The sequence below is a fragment of the Xyrauchen texanus genome, chromosome 15 (assembly GCF_025860055.1).
Source record: "Xyrauchen texanus isolate HMW12.3.18 chromosome 15, RBS_HiC_50CHRs, whole genome shotgun sequence".
NCBI lineage: Eukaryota > Metazoa > Chordata > Actinopteri > Cypriniformes > Catostomidae > Xyrauchen > Xyrauchen texanus.
Genome location: NC_068290.1, coordinates 42,996,634 through 43,022,996, shown reverse-complemented (window position 1 = coordinate 43,022,996; position 26,363 = coordinate 42,996,634). Strand labels below are relative to the sequence as shown.

Here is a 26,363-nt window from a genome sequence, read left to right as displayed (position 1 = left end):
ACAAAAAAGGTAATCCCAGGAGCGATAAATCTAATTTTCTGAGTTTCTCTCTTTCAATCCCTCAAATACAAAGTCACACACACATGCAAAAATGCACTACCTTATTACTCCAGTATGTCCTCGAGTAAAGCAGCGCAAGCATCTGTTGCTAGTTCTGACATGACATTTTCGAATTGGCAACGAAGGATTGAGCAGTATTAAAGCTAGATGCTGAATCTGTGGTGGAAGAAAGTAGTTCCACTCACAAGAGCATTTTTAGGAACAAGAAAATGTCTTGAGGTAAAACCCTGAACGATGTCTTGAGGTGTGGTAACTGTGGTTTTAGCGGAATAATTGATTCCGGCTTGTTGAATTGCTGCACGTCGGGACTGCGTTACCATCTCAGGTATGCGTTATTTTTCAACAATTCAGCGTTCCGTCGTCAATTATTCCTCATGTAATGTGCACTGATTTCACTCTGCTCTTGTATTTTATGATGACATTGAAACTACTGCAAAGATGTGTGTATAAATTAGTGTTTATTGACAAAATAATGACAAATGAATGATGATAAGAGGCATATCTCACTTAGGGCAGATATCAAAAATCTAACTGTCAAACAAAATCAGAATATCAAACAAGTTTTTGAGTAGATTTGAATCCTTTTGTAGACTAATTAAACTAAATAATAAAAAAAATTGCATGACATGGTCTTGGAAAATATCTCTAAGTGAACAGGGTTGGGGAGTAATCGAATACATGTAAAGGATTACGTATTTAAATGACAAAATAGAAGTAACTGTTTTCCACTACAGTTACAATTTAAATCATTGCTAATTAGAATACAGTTACATTCAAAAAGTATTTTGATTACTGAAGAGATTACTTTGCATTTTATTGTCATTTGTTTCATTTAATATTTAGTTCTTTCAGATGGAAAACATTTATACATATAAATTATGAGATCCAAAGTGCATTTGAACAGCGGTGAAACACGTACGTTTGAATAGAAATAAACCTTGTGTAAATTGTATATTTACTCTAAGCTAAAATGCTATTTCTAGCCATTTTACATGCACGTTACCAGACACGATCGTATTTTTATCAAGAAAATTAGGTTTTCGGGCAAAAATCATATTCTTGATGACAATTTTGGTGTTGATTTCTTGTAAAAATATCAAAAATTCTTGAAACAAGATCAATTAGATTGATCTTGTTTTAGAAACATCACTGCATAAGATATTTGGGTTTTTTAGAGAATGTATTTTTAACATGTATTTTGTCTCACTGTACTGTCAGAGATTTTATAGTCTAAACAAGTAAAAAATCTACCAGTGCTGAAGAAGTAATCCAAAGTATTTAAAATATGTTACTTACCTTGAGTAATCTAATGGAATAATTACAAATGACATTTTACAGCATGTATTCTGTAATCTGTAGTGGAATACATTTCAAAAGTAACCCTTCCAACACTGTAAGTGAATGATCATACAGATGTAGGTACATATGCACCAGCTCGCTTATAAATCTACATGCTGGTGTGTTCATGTTGACTGGTCTTAATTGAATGAAGAATGTAAACAGAATAAGTTGTCTGCCTCAAAGTAGGTTGAGCTCCAGGTCACACCTAACGAAGATGTTGACCAATGGCAATAAGATGCTGTTTAGCATCCAGAACAAAGTTTACCTGAAAGTTCTCACTGGCAAGCGATTACGAACCACCGAAATGGACTCAAAAACATGAAGGATGAAGTGTGCAGGGGCCTTTATTGTTGAACCTTGAAAATCATATAGAAAATATTGTATATATTCTATATATTGCCTGGCCCTAGTGTTGAGTACTGCATAGAAGAATAACTAGAATCCAGTGATCCAGTGTAGTTGATGTCATTATTTAGCCTCTGGAGCTGTTATGGCACTCACTGGAGGAGTGGCTGGTGCTCATCTCCACTGAACTGGATAAAGAGTACAGAGACACCAACGTGTTGTCGTCAGGAAATGACATCGCCTCACTTCTCCTGAAGAAGCAGGAGTCTGAATCCTCTCTGTCCAGTGAAACTCCTCCACTGCTGCTGAAGGCCAAAGCTGTGATAAAGACACCGGAGGGATACACCGATGGCCAGGATGTCATGTCCATGATTGCCAATCGCCTGAGTGCTGTGATACAGGCCTTCTACATGTGCTGCTCCTGTCAGATGCCACAAGGGTAAGACTAGTATTGCATAGTTAGACCTTTGACTGAATTCCAAACATTCGTAAATGGGGGGCGTGCACACGTTCATTCATAATCCAAGCCCATGATAATGCCATATAAGGAAGGCACAAGATTCGCTAATAAACTAAACATGATTTATCGATGTTAAAAATATGTATTCAAGTCATTTTTATTTGTATAGCACCTTTCACAACACACATCATTTCAAAGCAGCTTTACAAAAGATCAGCATTAACAGAAGATAAAACTGTAATGTCTATAATGTCGATGAGTCATCATTGTGTAGTTTGATAAAATACAATTGCGAATTGTGTTTAAAAATAAGTAATTAATTAATAATTGAGCAAGCCGAAGGTGACTGTGGAAAGGAACACAAAACTCCACAAGATGTTGATTAATGGAGAAAAATTACTGTAACACAGTTCAGGATGGGCAAGGAGGAGGCGAGAACCGGCTTGTCAACATAAATGATAATTTAATTAAACTCAAACCAAAAGCACAAACATAAACACACACACATGATGGACATGCCTGTAATTCTCTTTCTCTCGAACCATCGTCACCAGCCGCCTTTATCCCTCCGCGCCTCATCAGGCCGATTGGGGACCGGGCGCGCGATATTCCGACCCGGCCCCGCCCCCCTCCGCTCCACAATTACCTTTGGAGAAACCAGACTCACTGTGGGGGCCAGTTCCCCTCTAAATATACATAAGTAATATTGGCATTATATGCAATTAAACTGTATATGTTAATCAAAGTCATGGTTTAAAATGATTAAACTAAGTAAGTGTTAAGGGACAGTGTTTAAACAAAGATTTTGTATGAACTGTAAGATTAATGATTAATGTCTCTGAAGTTCATCCTGGATTAACTGCAGAAGTTCACATAGATGCATTTGTCCTTGTTAATTGGCTGATGAAGGGTTTTGTTGGCAATTGTTAGTCTATGCATTCCATTTCAAGATTGTAGTCCATCAATAGACCGAGGTGATGCAGGCAGAGATCAGGGATGTGAAACGCATTTCAACCTGGCCAGTAATTTCGGTGAGTTTCGGTGTGGTCCATCCTAAATCCAAGATTCAGACAATGGCATATGAAGTATTCCATGTCTTATGGTTGGAGTTGGCATCAGTTCATCCTCTGAAGTCCATCATAATAGACTGAAGTGATGTTTGGCTGGCACCGGATGCTAATGCATCTGGTGCCAGCCAAACATCATTTCATCGTCATTCAGCGACACATAGCAGTGGATTCCAACACGAAGCAGGAATGGTGCTGGATCCAGCCGGTTCTGGTGACCTCAGTTCCGGCAGACCTAACCAAAGCAGCCTAATTGTGGGTTGAAGGATAAATTAGGTGTATGTCTGGCTAAATAGATGAGTCTTTAGTCTAGACTTAAACTGAGTGAGTGTGTCTGCATCTCAAACAGTGTTAGGGAGAATATTCCATAGTTTAGGAGGCAAATATGAAAAGGATCTACCTCCTTTTGTGGATTTTGATATTCTAGGAACTATTAACAGGCCAGAATGTTGCGATAGAAGGTCACTTAAGTACTGTGGAGCTAGACCATTCAAACTTTGTAAGTAGATAACAGAATTTTAAAATGAATACGAAATTTAACAGGTAGCCATTGTAACGATGATCAAATGGGGCTAATATGGGGCATTCAGTCTACTAAATGTGATTTATCGATGCCTAGATTGAATTATGTAACCTAAACTATGAAAACTGTCCAACCGGTCATGTTAGGGGGTGTAATATATTTTTCTTACAAAATCAAACAAACTGTCTTCTCACAACCTTTTTGCCCCATGCAAAACACTTCTGCTGGAAAAAGTATATAAAATGTATGAAGCTATAAACTATACTTTGAAGAATACAAATGATGCAAGCATCAAGGAAACATTTCCATAAATGATATATACTGTATATACAGTACTGTGCAAAAGACTTAGGCATGTCTTTAAGTTGCACTCTGTAATTTTTTCCTCATTATAAAAGTTTAACTCCTAAAGACATGAATTGTAATTTTGGAATATATGTAGGAAATTATGACCAATCACATTAAAATTAAGACTCCAGACATATCAGTAACCTTATAAAAGCTGTTTTATTCTTCATGACCAGCTGAATACTACACACTTAATCTCAGTATTATATTTATATCTTATAATATAAAATATATATCTTATATTTATATCTTCAGCTTTAGCATGTCAATAGGAGATATACATTTTTGTCTCCAAATATTCCTTTGGAAGAGATATGAAGAGACAGAAGCAATTGAGCCTAAGTAGATAGAATAAATGTAAGAAGCTTGGAACATCCTATCTGCCAAAAGCCAAGAAAAAACTGTGTCCGGGTGTACCTAAAGGAGAATTAGTGCTGTTTTGAAGGCAAATGTGGTCACCCAAATATAGATTTATTTATTTTTATATAGAATTTTTTTATACTTATATGGCTTTGCATAACGTTAATTGATAAATCAAAACTGTTTATGACATAATTTTTTAAGACATCCTCAAAATGCAACACTTTTCACAAGTGCCTAAAACTTCTGCACAGTACTGTGTGTTTGTGTGTGTGTGGGTGTGTATATATACATATACATACACCGATCAGCCACAACATTAAAACCACCTGCCTAATATTGTGTAGGTCCCCCTTGTGCCACCAAAATAGCCCGCATCTCAGAATAGCATTTTGGGATGCTGTTCTTCTCACAACAATTGTACAGGGCGGTTGTCTGAGTGACCGTACACTTTGTCAGTCTGAACCAGTCTGGCCATTCTCTGTTGACCTCTCTCATCACCAAGACATTTCCATCTGCAAAACTGCCCCTTACTTGATGTTTTATGTTTTTGGCACCATTCTGAGTAAATTCTTGAGACTGTTTTGCGTGAAAATCCCAAGAGATCAGCGGTTACATAAATACTCAAACCAGCCTGTCTGGCACCAACAAACATCCATGCGATTATCTAATCAGCCAATCATGTGGCAGCATTGCAGTGCATAAAATCATGCAGACATGGGTCAGGAGCTTCAGTTCAGTTCACATCAACCATCAGAATACGGACATTGTTTTATTTCATTGCTATGGAGCATGGCATGATTGATGGTGCTGTCACCCCATCCCAATTCTTTGTACCACTCCGACTGTGCTCCAGCCGACTTCCATCCCCTGAGAATTATCCGTCTGCCAATCATAACTCCAGCTAGGATGCAACTTTTTAAATGTCTATCCCCTATATAAATGACCACACCATCACAGATACAGAGTCTGGGGCAAAATGAAAATCGAGTGTCCAATACATCACACATAAAGCTCTGACCCTCAACCAAAATTCTTGGATCTTAACACACCACCAAAAAACATGGGTTGTGTCCCCATCTTCTTATTGGCATTGCCAGCAGGTGGGTGTGTCTATAAGACCAAGCCTATACAATCTAGAGGGGGTCCAATAGAATCTATGTAAAATCTTGAATTTCATCAGACTCACCTTGCATCAATAGATGTAGACATAACTTTTTTTGAATCCTTTTTTGACTCCCTCCTCCAATACCAAATTTAGATCTTTCTCCCATAATCTCTTGAGTGAAGTTGAAGCTCTCTCCCCCAGACTCTGAATTAGCAGGGATTAATACACTGATGCCTCATGGCCTTTTCCAAAAGCAGTAATCACCACTCACATAGTATCGGCCACTTTAGGGGGAGTGTATGCTACTCCTAAAAATAATACAGAGCAGGTGGCTTTAAATGTAAATACCTAAAGAACTGAGATCTGGGAATCATACAATGTTGAACCATTTTTTCAAAGGATCTCACTCCACTCTCATATAGGTCACTGAGTGTAGTAACCCCCCTCACAATCCACTCTGACCAGCAGAAAGGGCACTTATTAATACATAATTTTGGGTTCGGCCATATGCTTGAGGCAACATTAAAATAAATGTCTGAATTAAACACTGAACAGTTTTGTCCATACCACGTGCAAATGCGAGATAACGGAGTGTAACTTAACTTCTCCAGTTGTTTGATAGAAAGGCTTTGTAATTGCAAAATAGGGGCAAGAACTTCCTGTTTAATACAAAACCAGGGAGGGGCTCTCACATGTGGAAATGACCATTGAGCCAAATGTCTGAGATCGAATGCATAATATTAAAACAAAATCTTGGGTAGGCCTAGCCCACCTTTGTCAATCAGCCTATGTATTTTATTGAAATGTAATCTGGGATGCTTACAATTTATCAAATTGCTTAAAATAAAACTAAGAAATAATTTGCTCATGGATCTCTAGTTTACTTGCTACAAACCGTGACGACAGTTAACAAACATTTTGCGCAGCACGAATTGGTGTTACTCCTGCCAACAAGACAAATAAACTATTTAGCACATTCATTTAGACTAATCTAGTGTAGATAGTCTCAAGCTGCTGCAATGCGACATAACTCCCATCTGGTGTAGACAGGGTGTAACCAACAAAAAAAACTAGTTATCGATTACTCTTAAAAAACGAATGGGAAATTATATTTGGTTTTATTCACACATGTTACCAGGAATGGTTTCAAATAAGCAAATGAACAATACACATTAATAATAACAATAAAGAAAAAAAACAGTAAAAAACATTTGCACTCACCTGGAGCTTACATAGAATCCAGTACTGATGGCATAAGGGTAATGCACATATATCTAATATAAAGGCTATCACATTTGTGTTATTCAGAAAACAAGTAATGAAAGTTGGCTTTTTATATAATGTGCTCTGCCCGTGTTCAGATTTACTGCACATAGCGGTCTGATAAGCTTGTCTGAGCATCTTATCACGTGGCTTGTTGAGCGCATTACCGCAGAGACCTTGCATGTGTGGAGGCTTCACGCTATTCTCCACGGCATCCAAGCACAACTTACCACGCACCCCATTGAGAGCGAGAACCACTAATCACGACCACGAAGAGGTTACCCCATGTGACTCTACCCTCCCTAGCAACTGGCCCAATTAGGGTGCTTAGGAGACCTGGCAGGAGTCACTCAGCATACCCTGGATTTGAACTTGCAACTCCAGGGGTGGTTCTCAGCGTCTTCACTCGAATATTCGAATACTGTTTTTAATATTCGACTAACTGTTGTAAAAAATATATATGGAGTCAGTCATGAAAATTTGACAGTTCCGGTATTATAAAATAAAAATGGAACGGATTCAGAAAAGAAACGGTTTCTCGCTTACCAGCCCTAATCATTAACAAATGACAGCCCACATTTAAATGTCACCTATTCACTTTTCACAAACTCGACCTGCCCTGATTGACTGTGTGAACTATGCTAGCACACAGATGTTAGCCAATCGTAACAGATCTCATTTACATATAGAAGTCTTAAACAGCCTTTTTATTTGTAAGGATCAAATAATCATTAAAAACATGAAAAGTATAAAAGAATATACTATTGTATTGGGCGTAAGAGACCTCGACTAATATTGTAAGCTGACTTCAGCATCAGTGGCACCTTTTAGTTTGATGGTGTAAGAGAAAGAGTGAAATTTAGGTGAGTATTTATGGTCACATCATGAACATCTCCTCATGAAAACTGCTTCAGTTTGAGAGTTCATTATGTCTCCTCACAAGCAGCTGCTAATGTTCTCTAATGAAAATGTAATTGGATTATTAAATCACCTTTTAATTAAAGCATTATTTATACAGTCTCATCTGCAAGTCTAAAGCACTGCATACTCATGTTGTTTCTCTGTTATCTAGCTTGACCTCCCCGCGATTCATCGAGTTTGTCTGTAAACATGATGAAGTTCTCAAGTGTTTTGTCACAAGGTAAGTCAAGAGCATCTATTCAATTATGTATTTAACTGTATGTGTTTTTGTGTGTATAGTATGTTTAGCTCTATACTTTCAAAAAACTCTCCTCACATCAGTCTCCTAATCGCTTGTCTTTTGTTCCCAGGAATCCAAAAATTATCTTCAATCACTTCCACTTCCTGCTGGAGTGTCCTGAGATCATGTCTCGATTCATGCATATCATCAAAGGCCAGGTAAAACATGATGCATGAGAGATTGAAGGAGAATTTGGAATACAGTGAGCCCCAAAATGTATTTTGACACTTAAGTCACAATTAGAAATGTCTATTGTTATAATATACATAAAATGTAATTATATCAAATCTGTGGCATCTTCAAATAAATGATGCTAGATGTATTCTCAGAACTAAGTAGACTTTCCTGAGACATTTCTCAAATGACTTTAAGCTGGTGGTGTGTGGGTGTTTTTTAGTGGGTGCACACTGCATGCATAATTATCATATTATTAATTTTAATAATAAACAGACACAACATGGTCAGTGATTCCTAAAACTTGTATCAAAACTGAATATTTCAAGCTGAAATATGTAACTTTTTTGGTGTTAAAATAGATTCTCCAATCCCAGCTTAATATGCAGAGACATCTACAAGTAAGCCATTCATAGGTTAATATCTCTCTGTGGCCCTATAAAAAGTTTGTTTAGAGTGACCCAACAACATTATTCAACCAATGGTGTGAGTTGGGAGCGGGACTATCTCTTTGTTTGATCAACTGCAGATGAGGGGCATATTCAGAAATTTGAATGAAAACATTGTTTATTTTTGCAAATCCATTTGGTGGTGCTAATGTTGCAGAAATCAGATACTTCAGCTTTAACTAAGAAAAAGTGAGATTTGTTTTTTTGTATTTCTTAGTGGAATTCTCTAATATTTGTGTGAGCAGTTATTAGGCAACACGGTAACGCTTCATTTTTTCCTCCTCTAACCTTAAAATGTAAGAGCAAAAAAGGAGTGTTTTAATAAATAACATGTGTTAAATAACAAAAAAAATTATTCAAGATATTTAGTGGGCAATATAACCACATTTCTTTTTGAAAAATGTCATGAACCCCCCATCCTTAGAATTTGTGAGTTTCGTCATGTGTTCTAGACCAAATTAAACTGAAGCAGCCTCCACATCCCAGATGTTGTTAAAAAATGTAGAACGTACAGTTTTCAATCACAAATCTCACGTTTGAGAAGGGCTCGCAAGTTCTTAATTGGCTTAAATTCAGGTTGGAAAGGGGGCCAGGTCCTTATTCAGTCATTTTTTAAGACTTTTCTGGCAAGCTCAGCAATGGAACGCATTTGAAGGAACCTCCTGCATGAAGATCATCATCTTCTTGAACAATTCATCTTGTACTACTGTTTGAAGAACATGTCTTCCAGAAACTGGCAGCGGTTTTTAGAATAGATTTTCACAGCGTGAAAAGGTCCAACTAGATCATCCTTTTTTATCCCCTTTTCTCCCAATTTTGGAATGCCCAATTCCCACTACTTTAGTGGTGGCACGGTTACTCACCTCATTGCGGGTGGTAGAGGACAAGTCTCTGTTGCCTCCTCTTCTGAGACCGCCAATCCTGTGCATTTTATCACGTGGCTCGCTGTGCAAGACACCGTGAAGGCTCATGCCAAACCCTGTGATCACGCACAAATTACCATTCGCCACATTGAGAGCGAGAACCATTTAATCATGACCATGAGGAGGTTACCCCATATGAGACTACCCTCCCTAGCAACCGGGCCAATTTGGTTGCTTCGGAGACCTGGCTGGAGTCACTCAGCACACCCTGGATTCGAACTCGAGACTCCAGGGGTGGTAGTCAGAATCAGTACAACTAGATCATCATTAATGATAGCAACTCACATCATTAACTATCTGATATTAACTGATATCATGCGTACATTAGTGATCCAGCTATGTTTTTACACGTCTGATCCATCAAGGGGTCATTCTCATCACATCTGTTCATAAAACCTTAGAAAAATCAGGGGGCCCTGGGTAGCTCAGCGAGTATTCGTGGTTGCGTGGATGCAGTTAGTTGTTCTCGCTCTCATTGGGGCATGTGGTAAGTTGTGCGGTGAGTTGCATGATCCTCCACATGCAGAGTCTCCGCGGTGTCATGTACAACGAGCCACATGATAAGATGCGCAGATTGACGGTCTCAGAAGTGGAAGTAACTGAGACTTGTCTTCTGCTACACAGATTGAGGTGAGTAACCGCGCCACCATGGGGACCTACTAAGTAGTGGGAATTGGGCATTCCAAATTGGGAGAAAAGGAGAAAGAAATCTTTCTAATAGGTTTTTCATAGTTTAGAATTTTTTTTTGACAGTCTCTTTTTTTTATCCATTTGACCTATACTAAGACAGCTGCCTAATAATTATGCAAATCTGAAAACAGAGAGTGAAAGCTTATTCACACCAAGACTGAATTTTCAGTGTGAACGTTTGTTCCAAATGAGCTTTTGAATAGAAACAATGGATTCCCAAGAATCTTTTCACACCAGTTTCGACAAATAGTCCACCGACAATCTGAAAAACAGTTTATTTTTTTATTTTATAGAGAACAGTCCGATTTGATTTTTCTTCTGACTGCAATGAAAACTGACTGACCAATGAGATACAAGCTTTTTGTCATTTATCCAGAGTCGCTGTTGCTGCACAATCCAGCATGTTGTTGGCGCTAATCAACCGGCAAGCATAGGTGCTGTGCTCTTTTACTCGTCTCACACAAAAAACCCTGAATTCAGTACAACTATATAAGAATTGAATAAAGAAAAGACCATGACCACAGACCAAAGCTGTGCTCTTATATAGTGTTTTAATATTATGCAAAATATTTTATGCTATACCTGTTTGAATTAATGTTTGTAGATCAGCGCCACCTACTGGACAGGGGTGAAGTTGTTTTTCTTTGTAATAATTTCGGTCTTTGTGTCAATAGACATTTCGTAGGCAGTTTGTCTCGCAAATTTGTCACATATTTGGTGTAAATATGCCTCAAGTCGCTTCGACCCACAACCTCTCTGATCAACAATTAAATAGCACTTATTATTCTTAGTTCAGGTTGATATGGTTTGGAATTGGAAAATATGCTTGAAAATAATGCATGATAAGAATATTGACTTGCCTAATTATTATACATGTACTGTATGAAGTCTGTTCCCCTCAAGAGTCCTAGCATAAACTTAGCATAGTAACCACAGTTGGAGTTCAGCACATTAACTGTGTGCATGTTCCACTAACATTTGTCAACCACAGAGTGTCACAATACAGAAAGTGTCGGAGTACTTTTTTTTTTATCCCCTTTTCTCCCAATTTGGAATGCCCAATTCCCCCCTTAGTAAGTCCTCATGGTGGCATGGTTACTCACCTCAATCCGGGTGGCGGAGGTCAAGTCTCATTGGCCTCTGCTTCTGAGACAGTCAATCCATGCATCTTATCACGTGACTTATTGTGCATGACACAGCGGAGACTCACAGCATGTGGAGGCTCATGCTACTCTCTGCGATCCACGCACAACTTACCACACGCCCCATTGAGAGCGATAAGCACTAATCGTGACTACGAGGAGGTTACCCCATGTGACTCTACCCTCCCTAGCAACCGGGCCAATTTGGTTGCTTAGGAGACCTAGCTGGAGTTACTAAGCACACCCTGGATTTGAACTCGTGACTCCAGGGGTGGTGGTCAGCGTCAATACTCGAGAGCTACCCAGGCCCCCCAGAGTACTTTTTAAGTTTTTTTTTTAAGGTTTTGCTTGAAAAGTGTGCTTGTACTATCTTTCTTTCAGAAAGTTATTATAAAGTGATAGCCCCATAACCGTCAAAGATCAGTTTGGAGAAAGCAGCATTTTGTTAATTACAGAATTCAACTGGTAGATTGTAATTTCATCTGCAGAGTTTCCTCTGCATGTTCTCTCTGTGAGTTCTCTGAGAAATCATTAAATTCTTCTCTGAGGCTTCTGCATTAGGAACAGAGCTATTCCAAAAATCTTGGAAATAAATGTCAGTCTCTTCTGTGTGTATATGAACATTTTGTTTGTATCTATTTTGGGACTTAACAAAAGGCAACATGGGTAGTTGCCCGTCTTAAAGTATATTTTAGGCTTTTTAATAATCTATTCTTTCATAAATTTTATGCATGCAGTTTTTACGAGTTCATATTAATTGAGAGACTACATGGAAAATGTGTATACACTGTTGTTACTTCGCAGAACCCTTTCAAATGAACTAGTGAACTTGGAAAAGGTGACCAGTTACAGGACTTAATATATGCTCTTTCCTAACATATGCATTCATATGAATCTTTACCTAAAATGTTGTAAAAAGTCCATGGACACATTAGGAATAAACTGCCCAGTTGTTAGTGATTGCCTTAGATGCAAGAACTGCACTGCAAAGTTCACCGAACGTTATCATGAGTAATTGATCTTTGTTTCCCTCTCCTCAGCCATTTAAAGACCGGTGTGAGTGGTATTATGAACATCTTCTGGTCGGACAGCCAGACTCTGATATGGTTCACCGGCCGGTTAATGAAAATGACATTCTTCTGGTTCACAGAGGTGACCAGTTTCTACATTATCTGTTTGTACTTTTCTGTTTTCTTTCACTCCATCATTCATCTATCTTTTGTATCCTCTTCTTACAGACTCATTATTCCGCAGCAGCTGTGAGGTTGTGTCCAAATCCTCCAACGAGAAGCTCAAACAAGGCATCGCTGTGCGGTTCCACGGTGAAGAGGGCATGGTGAGCTTGAACAAATGTCAAATCATTTGCCACTTTCAGACACGTAATCCTGAAAAAGAGTAAAGCAACCAGTCATGAGAGCTGTGCATACAGTGATTTTACCATGGTTATGTGGTGGTAAAATCACTGCATTGCACAACCTTGAATGGCTTATTGCTTTATAAAAACAACAGATATATGATAAATGCACTCAAGAGTGACTGATTTGAAACAATCTACAAGGACAGCAAATCTGTTATTGATCACTCGCATGTGCCATACAGTCTTAACTTTTATCTACTGTCTAATCAGATTTAGAGTCTAAACTAATTCATTTATAATAAATAATTTTTGGTCCCACGTTATATTAGGTGTCTTAAACTACTACATACTACCATTAAAATATGTACAATACAATGTAGTTATTGTATAACTACATGTTGTTCTGTAGGGTTTAGATTGGAGTTAGGGTTTAGGATTAAGTGTAATGTGACAGAGGGCTCTGTCTTGGGCCACGGCGATGACTGCTTATAATACTTATATACATTAATTCCACTGTTTCACCTTCGCTACAGTTTATAAAAAGCCTTGTGGGTTCACATGCAAATGCCGTTAACGTTCCCATTCACACACACTTCTACGCATTCATTAATTTATTCATTCATTCAGAACACTAAGAAAATAGCATCAACATTTACCTTGCATAGAATGTTAACATTGTTTATTTTTACTTTCGTTACAAATGTTGTCCGTAATATCTGTGTCTAGCATGTACTGTCGTGTGTGTTCATCTGTGTCTTCTGGGTCTGTCAATCAAAAATGAAGAATCGCTGTGATGAGGTTTTTGTTGTGATTGATGTATTGTATGTCCAAAGTGGTGATGTGAAACGTCTAATTGTACCTACATGTTGCAGATCATTGATCTTACATCTAGCATACACCATATGTTGGGCAAGACACTTAGCACATAAAAAAACATACATGCACATCAGCTCACGATTTTATTGGTCTTCTATGAAAACAAATGTTCAGAAATACTGAAATAAATGCCCCAAATGCCAGAAAACCAGTCTTGCCCACAGGTCTGACAGAGCCCCTCTGTAACCGCTACCTGTTATCTCCACTTCATTCAGGTAGATTTCCATTGACATAGTTAGGTCATTAGAAAAGAGCAGCGCGGTGTACCAATATATCTTGGTGTTATGTGACTACCCCACAAGAGACCAACAGGATCAACACAATCGAAACCAGCCCCTACCATCCATAAACCGATGGTTTTGTGGAGAGATTTAATCAGACCCTCAAGAGGATGTTGAAGAAGTTTGTGTCAGACACCGGTAAGGATTGGGACAAATGGCTGCCATTACTGCTATTTGCCTACATGGAGGTAACACAGGCGCCTACATAATTTTCACCCTTCTAGTTACTGTATAGATGACAAGTGCAAGGTCCATTGAATCTCCTGCAAAAGAGCTGGGAAGCCCCATTCACAGGGACAAACTCTGAAAGGGGTTTCATTCAGTATGTCCTGCTGATGAGGGAGCGAATGGAGAAATACAGAGAAGAGGCATGAATTAATTTGCAACAAGCCCAGAAGAACCAGAAACGGTGGTATGACCAGCATACAAGGCACTGCCAATACCAGCCAGGTGTTGTAACAACGTGTTGTTACTTCTCTCATGTGCCACCGTGCTGCGCATGCGTGTTGGGCTGCAGCCAGTTGTATCGCTGTGTTCTGAGGGGGAAAAGAACATGGTGAACTGGTTACTGATTAAATTATTTATGACAGGGGGCCTGGGTAGCTCAGTGAGTATTGATGCTGATTACCACATCTGGAGTCACAAGTTTGAATCCAGGGTATGCTGAGTGACTCCAGCCAGGTCTCCTAAGCAACCAAATTGGCCCGGTTGCTAGGGAGGGTAGAGTTGCATGGGGTAACCTCCTCGTGATCACTATAATATGGTTCTTGCTCACAGTGGGGTGCATGGTGAGTTGTGTGTGGATGCCGCGGAGAATAGCGTGGGCCTCCACATGCGCTACGTCTCCACGGTAACGTTTCAACAAGCCACGTGATAAGATGTGCGGATTGACACATTGACACAGAGGCAACTGAGATTAGCCACCCGGATTGAGGCGAGTCACTGCGCCACCACGAGGACTTGGAGCACATTCGGAATTGGGCATTCCAAATTGGGTAGAAAATAGAAATATACAATAATTTATGACTAAAGGTAAATATTGAGGTGAATACAGCTTTACAATGTCTTTAATTATTGCATGGACTGTATGTATTTGCAAGGCTGTTTCACTTACCTTTTGGGTGTATGATCCAAAGTTGGTGGGACCTCGGCATTTCGTGCTGACTCTGTGTATACAGCCTCAAGATGTTGCGTCATGGTTCACAAGCAATCAACAGTGACATGAGCTGTAAAAACATGCAATCCATGCTGAAGACACATCCTCACTCATTTTCCAGCATCATCCTGCACTGAAATGCACATCGACGGAAACGCATCCAAGCGGTCAAAGATGTACATCCAGCACATTTTCATACACCAACAATTAAAAATAGCACAGATGGGCGAAATAATGCATCCACGATGCGTTAATGCTCAAAACGGCAAGAAGCAGCAGCTGAATGACAGAGAATATGAGTCTACAGACTACATAAAGTTCATTTTCTCTGTATAGATCATTTCCAGTCAAGATACTTTAACACATACAAACATCAAACGGGTAAAATGAGTAAAGTGAACAGATTAGTTTTATGTTTAGATTAGCAATAAAGTCTTGTTTGTATTCAAGGAGAACAAGACTGTGGTATATTTTGATAAATAATCTTGTTACTTGTCACTAAAAGATATTCCTAAAATATGTGTGATATTATTTTCAGTAATCCATGAGAATAATATTACTCCAATAACTTAATTAATCCTAATTCCCTTATTAAAGCTAATTCCTTACGTTAGAAATTGTGAACGGATACAACAAGACGTTGTATTATGATTTAAATGGTGGAGAATTTAATTTAGACAATTAATTTATTTGTCATTTATCTTTCTTATAATGGTTGTCGAACGCGACTAATTACAGTATAAATGTCCCTACATATTGATGGAGGTACTCAGCACTTTAATCCGTACTGTGTACATGTACATTAACCAAAATTCTTACAGTTTCAGTAAATGCTTTTATTGCATTGGGGATTAAGTTTTGAGTTCTGAAATTGACAGTATGTTTTTAATCGTAGAAAGACCTCTTCTTTGTCAAAATATCAAGGAAAATTGTATTCCTCTTGACATGACCCCTTCAAGTACGTAGTAGTTAAAGACACCTAATATAAAGTGGGTCCGAATTATTTATTTTGATGTAGCTGCAAGGCATTAGATTTAAGACTAATGCCATGAATAACTTTATTCTCTGTGTTGTTTTCTCAGGGTCAGGGTGTGGTCAGAGAGTGGTTTGACATTCTGTCCAATGAGATCATCAACCCAGACTATGCACTGTTTACACAATCTGCAGATGGTAAATGGAATCCTCTTTTCAGTCCAGTATGATTAAAAATGGCTAATATTTTTCCCACTTTTTTCGCTGCATTTTAGTGTTTTTGAGTTTCTCTGCTGTCAAAACATGCAGCAATCTTGCACTGGATGATAACATCTCTTAATCAGTTTGTATGTTGACAGAATGTTTGTGTTTTTGTGTGTGCATTTATTTATTCTACAGGTACCACGTTTCAACCCAACAGCAACTCCTCAGTCAACCCCGATCATCTGAACTACTTTAGATTTGCTGGTCAAATCTTGGGTCTGGCACTCTACCATCGCCAGCTTGTCAACATTTACTTCACACGCTCCTTTTACAAGCACATACTGGGTAAAACACTCCACTCACATGGTGTTTCATCAATTAAACTAATGATAATTACAAAGATTAATCAACTTTTTGGGTGAGTAACCAACTGCTTTTAACCGACAATTCAGCTTTTGGCTTGAGTTCAGAGGTTGTATTAAACGTGCTTACATTATAATAAAATAATGCGGATGAAAGCATCTTTTAAAAAGTTCCAACTTGTGTGTGAAGACTTGTCAACACAGGTTTGAGGTCAATAATGATTAACGCTGGTGGTTCTTGCATGTCTCGTAACCAATTATGCAGCTCCAAGTTAAAAAGTTCGGATGGCCCCTTGTCTGAGTCTACTGTCAGTCAAACATATTTTATTGGACAGTGGCATTTCTAGCCCACAGAGAATTAATTTTATTTTGCTGGCACCATGACAGGGTTTTTAACAAAGTCAGTCCCGAATAAGTTTTTAGAGATTTTTATTAAAAAAGGATGGGTTTATTAGTAACGTATTACTATTTAGGTTTTTAGTAACTTTAGTTTTATATTTTAACCAGCATTTCACCATGAAAATAGCCATAGAATCTGGGATGGCCCTAAAAATGAAAATAATCCGAATTTTTACTTTCAAGCATAGACTCATCGACAGGAGGGTTTGTAGCGTGAATCACATGTGTACATGTCTTTTTTATGTTGTTGTATGTAATCAGGTATCCCAGTGAGCTACCAGGATGTGTCGTCCATTGACCCAGAGTATGCTAAGAACCTGCAGTGGATCCTGGACAATGATATCAGTGATCTCGGCCTTGAGTTAACCTTCTCTGTAGAGACGGACGTGTTTGGAACCATGGAGGAAGTGCCTCTCAAATCAGGAGGAATTGCTATTCAGGTCACACAAGACAACAAGGTGAAAACATGTTTTGTCATTATTTTTTGAATGAGAGGAACTTTTAAAAACCGGTTTTGAAGAGACTCCTGCATTCTGTTCCATTTTGATGTGCACTGTCTAGCTGTTTTAAAATGCAAGAATGCATCATATTTGTACACTCCCTTAGAAGGCAACTCACTAGGTTGACCGTAGATAGTGAGACAGCACACTGGGTTTTGGAACAGAGCCATTTGTGTTCCTGGAAATAAAAAGTATGATAAATAGAACACAGAAAAATGTCAGTTTGTTTGACTGTATCACAATAGTGGCAGTATTGTGTTCTTTAACCAACATTAACAAATCAAGTACCACCACAATTCTTTTGTGCTGTAGTAGTATTTTTAAGGATCAATGGTAAATGGTCTTGCAGTATCATGGTATATATCAAAGTATTATGGTATTACTAGGGCTCAGCTATTGAATACTGGGGTTTTTTTAGCAATATGTTTGGAAGGTCAGAAAATATACAACCCCAATTCCAAGAAAGTTCAGACAGTATGAAAAATGCTAATAAATACAAAGTTTATATTCGCTCTTTGCTCTATTGAGAGCACTACAACTACACATCCTATGATGTTTTACCTTGTTAATTTCGTTTACAGTAATTTAAAATCAGATGATTGCGACACAAAGTTGAGGCAGGGGCAATTAAAGACTAATAACAAGTTGGTGAGTTGAAATAAGGCGATATGTAACAGGAGATGTTAAACAGGTGAGGCAATTGTGTTATAGTACTGCATACTAAATAAGGAGCCTCCAAAAACAGCCTAGTCCCTTAAAATGCTCCAGCAAATAATCCAGCACTTTGAGAACAATGTTCCCCAAAGACAAATTGGAGGGATTTTGTTCATTTCACCCTCCACAGTGCACAATATAGTTAAAAGATTCAACAAATCTGGTCACATCTCTGTGCATAAAGGGCAAGACAAAAACCACTTCTGAATGCGCATGATCTCTGATCTGTAATGGACATGAACATGGGCTTGGGATCACTTTAGTAAACCTTTGTTAGTCAACACCACTCACCGCTGCATCCACAGATGCAAGTTAAGACTTTACTATGTAAAGGAGAAGCCGTACATCAACACTGTCCAGAAGCGCTGCTGCCTTCTCTGGGCTCGGTCTCATCTTAGATGAAAAGTAGAACAGTGGAACCGTGTTTTTTGATCTGAAGAGTCCACATTTCAAATCGTTTTTGAAAAACACAGCCATCGTGTTATCTGGCCCAAAGAGGAAAAGGACCATCCAAGCTGTTATTAGCGTCAGCTCCATAAGCCAGTGTCTGTATGGGTCAGGGGTGTGTCAGTGCCCATAGCATGGGTAACTTGCACATCTGTGAGAAGACCATGAATGCAGACAGATATATACGAATTTTGTAGCAAAATACACTACCATCCTGCACCGTCTTCTCCAGGGACATCCCAGCATTTTCTAGCAGAACAACTTCAAACCACATACTGTGTTGTTGTGTTGTGATTATTGCTTAATTATACCACGGATCTTTTGAATACTTGATTCTGATTGGTTCACGGATGTTCTAAGTGCAATTATTTTTCAAGTTAATGCATGGCTATAAAGTAATTCCAGCTTCCACACACACACACACACGCGCTCGCACACATACACTCGCGCACACACATACGCTCGTGCACACACACACACACACAAACATGCTTGCACATACACACACACACATATATGCTTGCACACACATATGCTCGTACACACACGCACATATGTTTGCGCACACACACGCTTGCGCACACAAACATACACTCGCGCACACACACACATACATTCGCTCGTGAACACACACATACATTCGCTCGCGCACACACACACACAAACACGCTCGCACAAACACTCACATACGCTCACAGGCACACACACTCACATACGCTCGAGCACACACGCATACACTCGCATACACAAGCACAAATGCACTAACTCACACACACACGTGCTCAAAAGCACATAAATGCACTAACTCACACACACAAGCACAAACACAATAACTCACACATGCACGAATGCACTACCTTGTTTCTCCAGTAAGTGCTCCAGTTAATCCTCACAATCCTCCATCGCTAGTTCTAATGTGACATTTTGGAATTAGCAAGGAAGGCTTGGACTGTATTTAAGCTGGACGCGAAAGAAAGTAGTTCCTCATAAGAGCGTTTTAGGGACAAAACCTGAAAATGTCTTGAGATAAAACCCTGAATGTTGTCTTTAGGTGTTGTAACTGTGGTATAAGCAGAATAATTGACTCCGGCCTGTTGAATTGTTTAAAAATAATGCTGCTGTTCATTGTGACCGTATAACCACCTCGGGTGTGCGTTAATTTTAAACATCTCAACGGTCCATCATCAATTATTCCATACATATATATATATATATAAAACCAGTAGAAACCCCTGTTTTAGACTGATCTGTCCTGTGGCAGACAGGTTTGGCTCAACTATGCTCTGAATTAGAGTGAAACTAATTTGAGATTCCACATTTAACTGGACAATCAAAAAACTTTTAAGCTATTTTTAGTAGTTTCAGTGTTCCTGTAGTGACTGTGCTTTGACTCTGTAGGGCCGATTTGTTGAACCTATGAGTACCATTATACTGCTACAAAATTTTTGTGAGGGGAAATTTGACCTCACTTTAGTTACTCAAAGTAAAAAGACTGTGAAGAAGTGAGTGATAGACATTTTCTCAAATGTTTCTGTGCTCAGGAGGAGTATGTGCAGCTGGTGACGGAGCTGCGGATGACGCGAGCGATCCAGCCCCAGATCAATGCGTTCCTGCAGGGCTTCCACACTTTCATCCCCCCCTCCCTCATCCAGCTCTTTGATGAATATGAGCTGGTCAGTCAATAATTCTCTCATCTCCACATGATGCTCTGCTGCTTCTGTCTCTTTACATTCTCCTCTTGCATTTTTTAGGTTCTCTCTGTCTATTCTCTTCCCCTCTTGGGCTCAGTGGAGTCATGGGCTTCACCATTTAGATGCTGCCGTGCCATTGTGCTCCACATTTACATTTATATCTGCAGGAAGAAGGCAGCTTCTCTCTGGAGGAATTCACCACATATTAATTGTGCCAACTAATAGCAAATTATGTAGCAGCACAAACACAACCCAAAAAAGACGTTAAAAAAGTTAAACAATTATTATAATAATAATTAGAAGTATGTTTTACTTCCTTTTATTTTAAGTCGGGCAACTGTTCGCAACTGTTCGCTCTTGCTCTCTCTTGCTCTCTCTTGCTCTCTCACTCTGACTCATAAGTCTTTTTACAGTATTGTCTTGTGTTGCTGTGCTTTTCATAGCAAGCTTAAATAAATTATTCCCATAAAAAACGATGACCATAGAAATTGTGTCATCGTTTACTCACTCTCAAGTCATTCGAACCTATATGATTTTCTTTCTTCTGTGGAAGAAAAAAGGTGTTTAGCAATAGCAGCTTTGTCCTGGCTTCTCTTTTACGTACAAAGCATACAGTGACCACATCTTTCAAGCTCCAAAAAGGACAAAAAGCAACCTGGAAGTATCATAAATCTCATGCGCTGGATTTCAAATCTTATGAAAATATAAAATGGGTTTGTGCACAGAAAAAACTATTATTATGTGGTGAATTAAATATAACAAAGTATTCTCTACATTGAATACGTTTAAGTATGAACTTGAAAATATTAACTACATTTTACTAGGGATGCACCGATACCAATTTTTCTCTTCCGATTCCGATACCGGAAATCTCAGTATCGGCCGATCCCGATCCGATACCAGTGTTATTTTTTGCATAATCCGTTTAGAATATCTAATTGGGAGTAATCTTTAATATGGAAAGAAACACAAACCTCTGACTACACAATATTTCAATATAAATGTATAGCTTATTAAGAAACACTTCATTATTAACTAGTGTACTGGATAATGTAGCAGCAAAATTAACAGTAATTACAGTATCAGTCATAAGTAGAAAAAAAGCATTTTTCTTTTTCTTTTTTTTTCTCAAAACGTTTTCAACTTGTATTTGTAATAATTATATCTGGACTTTAAAGGATTCAGATCTCTTTTTTGTTCAATTTAGTTGTAAGATAACAGCTCACTTTTCATTCAGTTATTCTTTGGGACCCATTCAACTTAAATATTATTATAATTTGTATAAAAGTAATATATAGTAATATATCTCAATCGTGCACCTTTAACTTTTAAACCCTCACGCTTTTATTTTGACATTCTGAACTCTGCAGGAATTCCTGTATGTGTCTGAAGTTCACAGTAGTTTAATTCGGTTCTTTTTCAAATTCTGGTAAAATGCACCTCCGGTGTTGTTCTAAATGGATATTATAAGTGAACCAAACTAATTACCATCTACATCTGAGATGTTGTTCGTGAGTAGCGCTCAAATATCGCGCACCGCGTGAAGACTAAAAATAGCCACGTGTGTGTGTGTGTGTGTGTGTGTGTGTGTGTGCAAACAGAGCAGTGCCATTCACTGACGTGCTGGAGCTGCGTGTGCATTTTATATATTTATTTAGACTTTTGTTATTCACAGAGCTATCACACGTCTTCAAGTGGCTTCGAATAAAATGCACGAGTCATATGAACTACTTTAAGTGTGTTTTTATGGTTCTTTTATGTCATTTTTTGAGCTTGACAGTAATGAACATGACCAGCTCACAGTATCGGAATTTGGATCGGGCTCGTCAGACCAATTCCCGATCCATCTAAAAGCTTCAGTATCAGAGCCGATACTTATTCAGATATCGGATCGGTGTATCCCTACATTTTAAATTTGTACACAATTTCAAAATGTAAAAATGAATAAGTAAATAATATTTATGATTGTTTGCGATCTTTACAACTCATTTAGTAAATTTCACAGGTAAATAAAATAAGTAAATTTTACTTTTCATAGCTGATTTTCCCACTAGCACTGGGTTTGATTAATCAATGAGCTTGCATGTTTCACTGTTTACAAGCTTATTTACACCTTATTGTTGGTTACACTTCTTGATTTGTGAAGTCAGAAGTTGATTTTCTAATCAAAAAGACTTTGAATGCAAATAAGCTTCTGGTTTGCCGCAAATGTTTGCCAGATGTTTGCAGCTCTTTGCTGGTAGTGGTGAACCTTCTGCAAATCTTTGACAACAATGGACAATTTGCCGCAAGTTTGAAAATGTATTCGCCATGAACTCTCGATTTATTGTGGGCCGTCATCGTGTTTAAGTACCATGTATATTCGATTTTATACCATTTAAATGTACTTAGAAACACTGTGTGCAAATACCTTCTAACTAAAAATTAGATATGAGTTAACTAGAATAGACATGATAGGCTGCTGTTATTCATGTTCAATAGCATCCTGCTTACGTGTGTGTGTGTGTGTGTGCGTGTGCGTGTGCGTGTAGGAGCTGCTGTTGTCAGGAATGCCAGAGATTGATGTCATGGACTGGAAGAGAAACACAGAGTACACTAGTGGATATGACCTGAAGGAGCCTGTTATACAGGTATCACATACACAACAATGATCTTGCTGCATCTGTTTAGGCTAGGACTGGGCAATATAACTAAAATATGTTTCAACGTTATTCAGTCTTTAGATGATATTCAGTATACATTACATCTCAATATTTATGTATTTTCTCTGAAATGGCTTTTTCAGTAGATTCTAAATGTTTAATGCAAAAATGTATTTGGTAGTAGTATTCTGTTTTTGTTTCTTATAGTGAAGGGCAGTATTTTGTTTTGAACTAACGCTAACAAAAATATTACTACCATGGATATTAGGACATGTACCATGATTGTGCAGTTTAACCTAAATCTTTAAAATTCCTATAACAGTATCACAAAGTTGTTTTTGCTGGAAATTCAACACTAAAATATTTGATGTATCACATAATGGAGTAATGCCCCTTTTGTGTTCTAATCAATATTCAACAAATATATTTTACAAATTAATATTTTATATTTTATAATTATGTGGAACTTGATGGACACAAACCAATGAAATCTGTACAAAATGAATGTTAAAATCTACTAAACGTATATTCATCTAGTTACATAAAGTTGCATAAAAATGTATTTAAATGTATTAATAGTCTTGTATTTAAAATCGTTCAAGGCATGTTTTCCAACAGTTTTTCATTAAATGAACATGATATTTGAGATTTAGTCATTTACATTTCAATGCACTGTATATAAAGAGCCATTTTTACCTGCATATATTTTTCCAAAAACATTTTGAAGCACGTAAAAGGCCATATTGGGACTTTGTGAATATTTTTAATTGATGAATCACCCAAAACTGAAAATTCTCTCATCATTTACTCACCCTTATGATATTCCGGATATATCTGTCTTCAGCAGAAAACAAATGAAGATTTTCAGAAGAATATCTCAACTATATAGGTCCATAAAGTGAATGGTGAACAAAATGTTGAAGCTGCAAAAATAGCATAAAAGTATCCCATTACACTTCACTGGTTTAATCCATGTCTTCAGAAGCAATATGATAGGTGTGGGTGAGAAACAGATCAATATTTAGTTAATGTTTACTATAAATTGTACTCCCTGCTCAGTCAATCTCCACTTTTGCTTTCATTTTCTTGTGTTTTTGGTGATTCTCATTGTTCATGCATACTCATGCTATTTCAAGCTACTGGGCAGGGAGAAGAATTTCTAGCAAAAAAGGACTTAAATATTGATTTGTTTCTCACACTTATCATATCACTTCTGAAGATATTGATTTAAACATGGTTTACTTTTATGTGGGCTCTGTGCTTTTTGGAACTCAAAATGTTGGTACCCATTCATTTGCATTGTAAGGACCTACAGAGCTGAAATATTCTTCAAAAATCTTTGTTTATGTTCTACAGAAGAAAGTAAGTCATACACATCTGGGATGGCATGAGGGTGAGTAAATGATGAGAACATTTTCTTTTTTGGGTGACCTATTCCTTCAATCAGATGTTGTATCAGTGTTTTGAATCCATTAATTGAAATCCTCAGTTCGAACCGATTTACGGAAATGAATCGAACTTGTCTACTGGCCTGTCTTTAGGAAAATGAATGGCTAAGTAAAAAGCGCAATGACTATATTCATGATGTATTCATGATGGCAGCAAAATCACTGATTAGCATATTTGCTATATCACACCACCCTACTTTACATCTCTTTACTATTAGAGTCCTGCATGTGTTTGTGTTACAGTGGTTCTGGGAAGTGGTTGAAAATCTCACTCAAGAGGAGAGAATCCTTCTCTTACAGTTTGTTACAGGAAGGTATGTGTAGTTGTTTCCTCATGCTGTATTCATGTCTGTTAATGTTATTAACGTGTTAAAACACAAATGCATTTGAAACAAGTATGATGCATTTATAACCATGAGTATATCTGCTTGTCCTACATTATCTTGTGGTTTTCTCCCTATCAGTTCAAGAGTCCCTCATGGAGGATTTGCTTTTCTTATGGGTGGCAGTGGCCTGCAGAAGTTCACTATCGCCGCTGTTCCCTTCACATGCAACCTACTGCCTACCTCTAGTACATGGTGAGAGATCCACATGTGTGTGGTGTGCTTCAGATTGAAACACTAGAGGGCAATGTGACTCTTCTGATATTCCTGAGATATAAACACAGAGCAGCTTTATAACGTGATCATGATGAAGTGATAGACGGTTATAAAGACTAACAAATAGAAAATAGTGCTTGTAATGAAAAAAGCATCACTTACCTGTCTGTCTTTGTTCTCGCAGCATTAACATGCTGAAACTCCCAGAATACCCCAGCAAGGACGTCCTGCGAGATCGCCTGCTAGTCGCACTTCATTGTGGGAGTTACGGATACACCATGGCCTGACGCAGGATTGTGTTTGCTGGGACTCAATGGACACACTTACACGCACATGTCTCACTTCAGGGATTCTTCAACACTGCTCCGATTCAGATGCCTTTGGTAAAATTTGATCTTTTTTGCACAAGCAAACCTGTGACAAGGACACATCAGTGAATAATGTTAATAATTGATAATTCAGGCACTGGTGCTGTTGTGTATGAGTGAATCTGATGAAAACATAGCCAGGTGACATTTCATCCCGAAATCAAAAGGAAAAAAGAAGTTGGTAATATCATTTGCATAAATAAATGAAGTCTTGCCGCCAATTTGCTGAGAACGTTGTATTTTTGTTATTATTCTCAGTGGTTATTCTCATGACTATACATCTAATACAGTGTTTGATTTGATTTTTACTGTAGTACAATTATAAAAAAAACTGTAAGACAGGATAATTTTTTTAAATGAATCAAAATAAATAAAAGGCAGTACAACTACTGTAATGCATGAATACTTTACAGTTTACATAATATATCTTTTTTTGCATTACAGTTATGAGAATAAGATTTTAAGAATTTAATATACAGCTCTGGAAAAAAATAAGAGACCACTGCAAAATGATCAGTTTCTCTGGATTTACTATTTATATGTATGTGTTTGTGTAATATGAAGACCTCGAGTAATGCAAAGAAAACAAATTCATATTCATTATGAAACAACACTATAATAATGTTTTAACTTGGGAAGAGTTCAGAAATCAATATTTGGTGGAATAATCCTGATTTTCAATCCCAGTTTTCATGCGTCTTGTCATGCTCTCTACCAGTCTTTCACATTGCTGTTGGGTGACTTTATACCATAACTGGTGCAAAAATTCAAGCAGCTCGGCTTTGTTTGATGGCTTGTGACCATCCATCTTCCTCGTGATCACATTCCAGAGGTTTTCAATGGGGTTCAGGTCTGGAGATTGGGCTGGTCATGACAAGCACCCCCAGATCATC

The 26,363-nt window shown here is 38.0% G+C and overlaps 1 protein-coding gene across 1 annotated transcript in view; it reads left to right on the top strand.

Annotated features, from left to right (window-relative positions):
- The window catches only part of hace1 (HECT domain and ankyrin repeat containing E3 ubiquitin protein ligase 1), a 59,200-nt gene extending 33,120 nt beyond the window's left edge, over window positions 1-26,080 (top strand). The window contains exons 12-24 of the mRNA XM_052143756.1: window positions 1,878-2,185; window positions 7,948-8,016; window positions 8,147-8,234; window positions 12,495-12,606; window positions 12,693-12,790; window positions 16,207-16,294; window positions 16,496-16,645; window positions 17,323-17,519; window positions 20,264-20,395; window positions 22,945-23,043; window positions 24,747-24,817; window positions 24,968-25,081; window positions 25,287-26,080. Of these exons, the coding sequence (XP_051999716.1) occupies window positions 1,878-2,185; window positions 7,948-8,016; window positions 8,147-8,234; window positions 12,495-12,606; window positions 12,693-12,790; window positions 16,207-16,294; window positions 16,496-16,645; window positions 17,323-17,519; window positions 20,264-20,395; window positions 22,945-23,043; window positions 24,747-24,817; window positions 24,968-25,081; window positions 25,287-25,389 (1,629 nt within the window). The 3' untranslated portion in view covers window positions 25,390-26,080. The remainder of the gene's footprint in view (window positions 1-1,877; window positions 2,186-7,947; window positions 8,017-8,146; window positions 8,235-12,494; window positions 12,607-12,692; window positions 12,791-16,206; window positions 16,295-16,495; window positions 16,646-17,322; window positions 17,520-20,263; window positions 20,396-22,944; window positions 23,044-24,746; window positions 24,818-24,967; window positions 25,082-25,286) is intronic.
- Window positions 26,081-26,363: the final 283 nt, after the last annotated feature.